The following is a 10,395-nucleotide window of genomic DNA, read 5'->3' as shown; positions in this document are numbered from 1 at the left end:
GATGATCAGATAAAATAATCCTCCATTAATCCCACAGAGAATTCTCCGGCGACTAATTTGCACATTCCTGCACACTGGAAATACCGCCATTACTTTTAATGACTTATAATCTCTTGTATTTGCTGCTTGTTTGTCTTGGAACACTTGCTGTCTACTGACTTCTTATTTCTACACGTTTACTGTCAAAGTGCTCGTATGTGAAAGTCTATTTAAAACTTTGCAGCAGACATGTCGGGAAGTCTGCAGAACAACAAGAATAAACAAGAAATATACATAAATACTGTTGATATTGTCTCCTACATGTAGAAATTCAAGATATTTCACAGATTCCCGTCTATATATTGTATATTATTGCGGTTTTGAACCCCTGTGTTTTGCTGAAAGCGGCTCTGCACCTTCGCCGCTGCTGCAGGTTTAAAAATATTCATAGAATTGTTTGTTTTTTTCTTTCAACACCTTTATTTTCCTCCTTGTCTTATTGGAATGGAATAACCCTGCCCTTTGCAATGAATGTGCGTTTGATGTCGGACTTCTTGTCACAACTGCAAAACCGTCAATAAAAATTTGGGATTCATCTTCTTCTCGGTGGGGAGCGTGACGGCGGCGGCGGCGGCTCATACGTGTGATTAATAACACATGATTAATCAACCACTGTTTTTGGTTGCACACAGGCGACAAAATGAAAGAGTTAAAGGCGATATCTGGATGCTCCGTGCACACTGCGGAGATACAAACAGTAATATTTTTAATCTGGCTGATGAGGCGGACATGGTTATCACATTACATCTGGCTCATTAGCTGTTTTGCGTATTATCTCCATTCTGTCAGCCGTGTTGCTCACCCATATAATCTAATGAGGCAGAGATACCGTGAAGTATAACATGATGAAAAAAAAACAAAACAACAACCAAACCCAGGAGTGAGGGAATTGCTATGCAAGCGGCAAACCTACAACATCAGCTGTAAACAGAAGGAGAACGCACACACACCAGGAGGACTGGAGCGGAGGCCAATCTATGCAGAATATCAATGCTTTGATACGGCGCTTTACTGAAAATCTGTACCGTATGAAAATCTCTCCGGATCTGAAGCCGGCGCATAATCCACAACCGCTCCTGTGCACTGTTCTACAATTCAGAGTGCTGCCAAACACAAAAGGTGCTTTGCTGGACTGAAGACTGTCTTATTTGTGAGAGCAGCGAGCTGACGGGAGCGCCGCGGATGATTGGCAGCGGCACAAAGAAGACAAAGCAAGTTAAAGCCCGCCGAGAGGGAGGCGACGCACACCTATGTGTATATGAATGTACAATTGATCTACTTGTGCATGTGTGTGTTTTTTTTACTTCCTCTTCACACGCTGGCCCACACACCAGCTCAGGTTGAATCACAGCAAATCGGCGACCGTATGTACCGCTGCTTCCTCCTCCGCTGTCACATCGTGGCTTCTCACATGGTCATGGATGACCACGTTTTATCAAATGTCAAATTACAAAAACACTCCAAATGAATGCTCCGTATGATCAGATGGACCAAGAAGCAAAAAGCAGAAAGGATATCTTCATCGAGGGTCAACGATAACCTAAATAAAAACCAACATTTCAGGTCCCGGCTCCCTTCAGCGAAACGACACTGCAGCAGAAGACGGATCCCGCCGAGCCGAGCTCACCGGCGCCCGGTGCCGTCATAAAGTTTAATGTTATTTACAGTGGGACAATAAATCATCTCCTTCACTACCTGCGCCGCGACACCGGAGTTTAACAAGTGCTAACAGCTCCAAGGGCTGCTGTGAAAAAGTTTGTAGCCGTCGTCTCCCAAAGAGAGGCAGCTTTGATCAGGACGGATTCAATGTGTTCCTAAACATCAATAAAAAACTCTTAAACTTCTTCCACAGTTGCTGCAAGAAAAACATTTAGGAACAACTATGAGCCTTGTTTCTCTGTCCACCGCTGTGGGTCACCGTGTTCCAAACTATGTTAAACCTCTGATCTGAAAAACTCACCAGCAGGTTCAAAAAGCATGTTGTTGTTTTTTAAATGACAAATTACAGCGTTTATTGGCTAAAAACTGTCATAACAGAAAGAATGGTTGAATTTTCAGCTATTAACCTTCAACTACTCATCTGTAAAGTGCTGCTCTGTTGGAAATATTTGCCAAATTGAGGCTTAAAATCAGGATTTTATGAAAAAAAGACATATAAATGATAAGCCCCAGGGCAAAAATAAAAAAAAAACTCAAACACGATTCCATAAAAATAGGGATTTGGCTGAACTCGGCTGAACTGCAGGCTGTGTTTATAGAAGTTATAGAGGTGTTTAGAGCGGAAACGAGTCAGGAAACTGATTAAGAATGTAAGTAGTGAATTAATAACTGTGTGTAAAGTCTCCATTGTTTTCCAGTAGGCAGCTGGAGAAACTGTGTACATGTTGAAGTTTTTTCAACTTTTGCAAAGTAATTAATCAAAGAAATCCAACTTCATGTTTTTCGTTTTTATGGTTAATGGCTGCACGGTGGCTCAGTGGTTAGCACCGTCGCCTCACAGCTAGAAGGTCGCGTCCCGGTGAGGACATCCGGGATCTTTCTGCGTGGAGTCTCCATGTTCTCCCCGTGCAGCGTGGGTTCTCTCCGGGTTCTCCGGCTTCCTCCCACAGTCCAGAGGTTAATTGGTGATGGTAAATTGTCCGTAGGTGTGAATGTGAGTGTGCTTGGTTGTCTGTCTCTAAGTGTAGCCCTGTGATAGACTGGTTACCTGTCCAGGTGAACCTGCCTTCACCCTGAGTCACCCCCATGACCCTAGTGAAGATTAAGGTGTAGAGATGATGGATGGTTTATGGCATTATAACAACATTTTGGAGCTCTCTCTCCTTCTAGCCAGGGTTGGACGTGCAGGACTTTGTGTTGCAGTAAAGAAAATTAGCCCACATTGAGTAAAAACGTGACGGGTGCACAACAAAAACCCCCAAAAAACCCACAGAAATTACTTAGAATTCAGAGGGTTTCATGCTAAATATATATTTATATATATAAATGGCTAAATACAAAACTTTTGCTGGAGAATCTTAACATCACGACTGGACGGGGAACACGTTTGGACTCTACATGCATTTAAATGTCAACAGAGGATGACTACGCTTCTGTTGCAGCTGCTCTGCGGTGACTCGGGGTCACCATCTGAATCCGCTGTAATTAACAAATCAATTCGAGATGAACTAAAGCTAAATTGATATAAGACAAATTTTCTTTGGAGCATTCTTCTAATTACTGCAGCGCGGCGTGGCTAAACCATTCGACGTTCTGCTTAATGAGACTATATAAAATCTTTTCATGAACTTTCTGCACCTTGCTGCAGTACCAAGGGAACGCTTTATTGTAAAAATTTAATGAGGAGTCCTGAGAAATCTCTGCGCATCTTCAGAGAGGACAGGCTTGTTTGTTGTTTGTTAAAGGCCTCTCTAATCAGAACCACCGCTTTCACGAAATGCCCTTCTTCTGAGCCAGAATTGATCCGGAGAGCAGAAGATTTCTAGCTGGAGGTGGCGTCCTCTCGTATATCAAAAGGACGTGCAGATGGGAAAAATGATTGGAAATGCAGACTTACTGCCGATGCACCGTAACGACGCGACACTGGACTGAGTCTGTGCAGGACTGCAGTGGACGGATCAGAACCACGAGTTAAGCTGAAACATAAACTAGTCTGAGCCTTGAAAGTGACATCGTGTGTTTGAAATGAACACAAACTAAAAACTGGATCAAATTAGTACTAGTAGTGTATGTTTTCTGTGGATATGAGTATTTCCACACCATCCTAACATCATAAGACTGTATTGTATTATATCTATGGACATTAACCGTGTCTGAACCACATCTGTTTCTGGATGGTTTTTGTTCCTGTCATATTATTTAGTTACTGTAATCTTATTTTTCACTGTAAAATAAAGTAACGCACCTCTATGGAAACAACATAACTACAGCTAGAAGCACCCTAGGATGTCTTTTATGCAGTATAACTACATTATAATGCCATAAATCTATCTAAAACAAAAATAAAAACATTTACATTCATTTTTTTCTTTTCAAAAATTAAGAAAAACCTGGAATCATCATGTAAATTTCTCCAAGTGCCCACAGATGTTCCCACACTAGAAATAAAAGGCGGCTCCACTGCCTGCAGTTCAGCCTAATTCAGTCAAAAACTCTGTGAATTTTCTTCACCTGACTTTTGGTCGTAGCGGACTCAGTGATGGATACCCAGTTGTGACAAGAAACACAGAATTTTTTCATTTTTACAGAATCTAGTTACCGCAAACCGTTTATTTTTGTTATTTTTTTTTACTTGAGGCAAACAGAATAATGTGATTTTAATACAATATGATGATTTGGAGGTTTAGATGTGCTGTAGCTCTCTGACGAAAGTGCACGGCGACAATTCCTGGAGGTTATTTTCGAATAAGAGATAAGAAGCCTTTCAAACCCACAGGATTGATATGTTTGCTCCGGCGCCAACTGGGTCGGGCTCGTGTTTTGTGGCTCCCTACCTCCAGGACAGATGTCTTTTGTTCCATTTGTTCTGAGGAGTCAGGCTCCGTCTCCGGCGCCCCATCGTCCCCTCGGCCTCGGACACATCTGGCAGGGAACATCTGGGTGTTTTCATGAGGCCCAGGGTGGCTTGGTCTGGAGACGACAGCAGAGGAGAGGAGAGGGTGATTGTGTCGGAGCGTTCTGCTGATTCCACTCTATGGAAATGTCTGAGGCTGTTTCGTGATTGGATTGCATTATGTCACGAGCGCTCCGGCGGATTAGCGAAAGCGACGGCTCTCGATCGGCCCGACATACCTAAAATCCCGGTCTCCTTCAGCCCTCCGAACTTCTGCATGGCTTTGATGGCCTTGGTGAGGGCCTCCTTGGTCTGGAGCTGGCCAGTCACTGGGTCGGGGGGCGGGAGGTAGCCAAACTTACTCAGCCAGTCCTGGAGGGGAAACAGTAGACAGAGAGTTCAGCACAGTTCATTCCAGGCATTTCAAGGACTCCAAGAATGCTGCTGAGAGGGTCGGACACCTGTTGGTGTTTACTGTCTGTGGATACTGTGTCTCTATGCACACATATATATATATACATACATCCAAAACGTACGCTTCCCAAGGTAGAACATCTGAGGAGTTATTTCAGTGCCAGCAGCTCTTGGTGTTCGACTATATCTGTGTAAACAATGATTAAAAATACAGACACGGTGCAGGCGGCGTCATCGCTCAAGTGCTCCTTTGTGCCATGAAGACCATGAAGGAGCGCGATTAGAAACGTTTACTGCTACAGAGCCACGTATCTGAGTGTCAGTGTGGAGGCAGAGATAGTAGTGGTGGCTGTAACCAGAGCTTGTTATACAAATCTAAACTTATATTGATTATTGATGCGCATTGAGCCGATCGGTTTTGGAAGATCTGACTTGCGAGCTGCTCCTCTACCTTCCTTCTTCTCCTCTGAGGTCTTTCTTTGTCTCTTTTTTTTCTCTCCTCCCCTTCCCTTCATTTGTCTCAGCTCCACTAAACCCTCCTCCATCCTCATGATCTGGCAGGCAATAAGAGATGGCAGGTTTTAAATAGGTTTTTGATCAGCACTCATCAGAGGTGAGTGACACAGATCGATAGCGAGGCATCCCGTCTGCACTGACAACACTGGGAAAATCCCATTAACTGAATGACTTAGCTTTAGTGAAGCACTCTGCTGTTTGATTATTTGCCTCCTCATCCTTGGCTTTGCCATCTGTTCTGAGGGTTTGAGGGGGGGAGAAGAAAAAAAAAAGTTTCCAGGGGAATTGAACTGACCCTCTGCAACACCACAGAGGATGACAAACAACAACAATTTCCTGAAAAAAAAGTTTCCAAGCGTCGTGTCAGGGGTAAGTGGAGGAGGTCAAAGAATTTCAAAGAGTTAAATTGCTTCTATGACAACATAAGTGATGACAGGACTCTGCTTCAGACCCTCCGAAACAGCAAATGCATGCGTCTTTTGTGCAAGAGGCTTGTTAGGATGTAAACTCACTTCTATCACTTAACGAGGCAGCGCAAGTTAAAAAAAAACACGTTCAGACTCAGAACCATCTGCTGGTGTAATTCTGACAGGATCAGAAGAAGAATAGAGCCACAGGGAGTGTAGGGAGGAGGTCAGGGTGGATGGATAGGCTGGATAAACTGGCTTAACATGTGAGATCAAGTTTTTTTTTTTTTTTATCTGTGTCAGACAGAAAGACTGCACTATAACTACCTGTTTATTACCGTAGCCTCGAGGTGTGCCGTATGACAATATTAGAAAATTGTTATTTTGGCTTTTTCCCAAATGACGAAGTGCAAAGGTAATTTGCAAAGTTTGCACAGAGACGGTTTGCACGTTGGACGGCAACACGACAAACTTGTTCAATCACTTGAAGAGAAAGCCCCTTAAACAGTTTGCTGAGAGCCGAACAGCGACCGGACCGCCAGCAGCACCGCCGCCACAGGCAGCAGCTGGACCCAAACGTTAACATTTGATGAAGGTGCTCCATACAAGAAGACAAGCAAGCGGTGGAAAGAGGTAACAGCAGCAGTTAGTTTTTATCTTGCAAGAGATGTGGTTCCGTTCAGGACGGTAGAAAACGACGGGTTCAGATGTTCTTGTTGGCAAAACTGCAGCTATTTAAATTAAAATCTGTTCTTTGGCATAAATGGTCTGTTTTGTTTTTTTCTTTTAGGACTGTTTTACAGAAATGGTTTTGGTTGCACTGACCAGAAACTTAAAAATTAGTCTCAAAAGTACATGTAAGATCGTGATAAAACTGAAATCGTGATTTCATAATAAAAAATCGTGATATGATGTTTTTGCCGTATCGCCCAGCCCTACCGCCGCCATCACAGCACTCTGGCCTCATCAGAGTCTCCATTACTTTAACCCAAAAACAACTTTTCTCTAAATCTAGGCAAGCTGTTTTGCATCTAAAACTAACCAAACCTTTAATAAGGGTTAAATTTATTGTTAATCTGTGATTTTAGCTAATTATCAAGGTTTTTATTAGACAGTATGGCGTGTTTGTTCACCGGTATTGTCATATGAGTTTTCCAAACCATTTCCAGTTCTGTTTTTCATTCAGCATCACCACCTGTAGAACAACTGTACTCACTAGTGCTGCTATAAAGAAGAATGACGAGCAGTCAGAGAACTGAACAGGTAAGAAACCGCTTTCCAGGTGAGCGAAACTTGGATCAAAACTAGATGATAATGGCTTCTATCCAAACAATTTGTCTGTTGGAAACAAACAGTGTGTCCCAACTTCATACGACACGCTAACTGTAAGCACGGTTTAAGTATTTGGTGTGTTCACAGTGGAAAAATTGTAAAATGAAGCATATTTAAATTGAAAGTAAGCTTAGTTAAAGCAAAATAGGGGAGGTAGGAAAAAAATTGAAATGAATTCTGACACCTCCAGACATATAAAACTGGAAAACTAAAATAATGTAAGTAGAACAAAGCTGTTCCCGTCATGTACGTCTTGACTACTTTTTAAATGGTATTTCTGTTCGTCTTTGACCTTTTCTGATGTTTTTTTTTTTGTGATTCACCACAACCAGTCGAGTCCACTTTCCAGGCCGACGTGCTCTTTGTTAATGACTAAGTGTGTGCGTGTATTAAAGCCTTTGAAGCTTTGAGCAAAACATGTTTTCCTTGTCAGCGTTAATAAAAGATCTCTGACTCTAAAATCTGCCAACGAGTTCAGTAACTGACAGTAACTGATCTGAAAATTGCTAAATTGTAGGCGTGTGGGGGGGAAACACCGCCGAGCGCAGGTGACACCGGGTCTACGTCTAAACGGGCTCGTCCAGGTTCAAACCGAGAAGATGACTGGATAGACGGTGACGGCTCAGACAAAGAGGGAAGAGTTTAAACACTTTAAATGCATCTCAAGTTTAATAATGACGCTTCTTCATCTTTAAAATAAAGATAAGAGAGAAACACCAAATCTGACATGTACAGAAAAATAAAAACCCTCCTCTCTGGATCTCAGATTACCTCGAAGAGGACAGACAGACTTCTTTAATCTCTAATTAAGATACGCAGTTAGGCAGAGACACAAACACACGAACACGCTTGTTTTACTGCATCCCAAATGACAAACCTTCTTCTTTTTTTAAAGCCTTTGATGCTCCAGTCGTCTGCCTCAACAATTGCAGCGATGTTTTGTTTGTTGTGTTCTGCATAAAATACCAACGTGGGCTTTTCTCGTCCCAGAATCGTAAAGCAGAACCAAAGAGCATCCAGAGTGTCACAGAGTTCGAGTACTAACAGAGCAAGGAACCTACTGGAACCCCTGGGTTTTATTATTATTATTATTATTATTACTATCATTATTATTTTTCTCCCACAAAATAAAACTCAAATTCGAGGGCCTAAACATGCATGAAAACTCACCAAAACCACCACACACACACCAGGACTGGTGAAAAATGTGATATTTTAATGGACGTGGACATGTCACTGCCAAACTGGCTCCATAGCGCCACCTTGACTATTTCAACGGAGTCCCATCAGAAGCACGTTTGACCCGGAGCTACGACTTTTGGTAGGTATACGGAGGAGGTCAGGACGAACAAAAAAGTCGGGCAGTGCCAAGCTCTAAAATGCAACACGACTCAACAGCGCCCCCTACAGTATTTCAACAGAGTCCCATCGCGGCTATGTTTCACCTACAAATTCGGCACACGTATGTAGCAACTCGTGACGCACAAAAAAAAAGTCCATTAGCTGAAATGTGGCCGGCACAAACTACAGGAGGTGATGATTAAAAGTTATGGTTTGCGAAAGTCTGACGGCGTGGAAATGGCGCCCCCTGGAGTTTGGTCACAACACCGTAAAACCCCAGAATACGAGACGTGCTGTGTAACCGGCCGGTACGTGCTCCGATCGGCCTGGAACTTTACACGTGTGCTCCAAGTCTCAGCCAGATCGCGGTTCCACCACGGCCACCGCAGCTCGCCATTAAACAGGAAGTGGCTCATAACGAGGCCGCACGTGCTCCAATCTGCCCCAAACTCGACACGCCGGATCAGACTCCCGCCCGGAGCACGCTTGTGCCACAACCCGACATGCACGAAGGCCGACAAGCATACGGCAAGGACCCGTCCATCGCTGCTTGCAGGTTTAATTATTATTATTATTATTAGTGTAATTATGCTGTCATTATAGGGATTTATTCAGGAAAATGAGAACATACAGAAGAAAGACGAGACAATAAAAGTCGTCATGAACAATAAGAGACTTTGACTTTCATCACACTGAACGCATACTTAATCTTAATTCGTTATTTCACTCGTCCAGCTCGCTGTAAAGCCGCGGGTAACGAGTTCACAGTAACAAACAAACTGGCACAGAGAGAGAGAAAACCTCTCACCAAGTTCGTCTTTAAATTAATATCAGTCCTTTCATTCAGTTTGCAGCATCTCACCACACGGCCGGCAACACCAGCGCTGCCTTTTAACCACACGCTGCTCAGTCTCTCGCTGGGATTTGCCAACGATCTGCGAGCTCGGATAATAAATCAAAATGAGTCAAAAAGCAGCGGTCCTGAAACAGACAATTACAAATTATTGCGGTGCGGCACCACTTAAGGAAAATTCTCTGGCATCCACCGAAACCGTCGAAGGTTTTAGAGAAAGATTTGTCGAAGTGGCGTCGTGGCATTAATTAAACAAACTTATCAAATGAAGAAAGAGACGGACGGCGATTCGGATCGGTGAGTATCACACGCAATCAAGTTCGGGTTTAATTAGCGCACAGACGCAACTCCACATCCCGGCCGCGTCTGAACTTCCAAAACGATCAGATAATTCATAGCGTTCTTTTATAATCAGGCCGCGTCCCGTTGTTTGTGTGATCCTTCTTTGAATGCACAGAAATAAAAGACAGACGCGCAGCTCGCCGCATGCAAAACAAGCTGCTCGTCAGAGACACGGAAATGTCACGGCTGACGTAGCAGAGCAGAGGGTTTCCACTTCAACCACGGGGCAGTTCTCCTCAGAGCCCAATGAAAGTAACCACACGTTCAAAAACAAACATTCATCTGCACTCGAGTCCCGCCGCCGGCTCAGCTGAAGTCCAGCAGCACTAAAGCTGGTATTCAATGACTTCAGCAGGGCAAGTGCATGATGAAGTGGGGGCTTGACCTCCGGTCCCAGCTGAGGCCCAGGAGGTCCACAGCACTCAGCCTGGACCCTGTTCAGTCCGAGGACGTTGTCATTCACTCGGGTTGCTGTGTTCAAACGTTCCCAAATGAAAACAAGGAAAAATGTCCTCGTTGAACTTCTTTGAGGATTTTGTCATTCTGTCTAAAGGCTGAACACTGTTGTTGTGTCTGCTCAGGAATTCAAATATAATACT

At 43.6% G+C, this 10,395-nt stretch overlaps 1 protein-coding gene across 1 annotated transcript in view; it reads right to left on the bottom strand.

Moving 5' to 3' along the window:
- Positions 1 to 10,395, bottom strand: part of LOC103357701 (matrix metalloproteinase-17-like) — an 87,312-nt gene that overhangs the window by 55,520 nt on the left and 21,397 nt on the right. Inside the window, exons 2-3 of the mRNA XM_008282365.1 lie at positions 4,831 to 4,963; positions 4,533 to 4,668 (exon numbers count right to left, since the gene is read on the bottom strand). Coding sequence (XP_008280587.1) covers positions 4,533 to 4,668; positions 4,831 to 4,963 — 269 coding nt within the window. The remainder of the gene's footprint in view (positions 1 to 4,532; positions 4,669 to 4,830; positions 4,964 to 10,395) is intronic.

This window comes from Stegastes partitus, unplaced genomic scaffold (genome assembly GCF_000690725.1).
Source record: "Stegastes partitus isolate 25-593 unplaced genomic scaffold, Stegastes_partitus-1.0.2 Scaffold268, whole genome shotgun sequence".
NCBI classification, from domain to species: domain Eukaryota; kingdom Metazoa; phylum Chordata; class Actinopteri; family Pomacentridae; genus Stegastes; species Stegastes partitus.
Note: the sequence above shows the minus strand (reverse complement) of the source record. Positions and strands in the feature narration are given on the sequence as shown.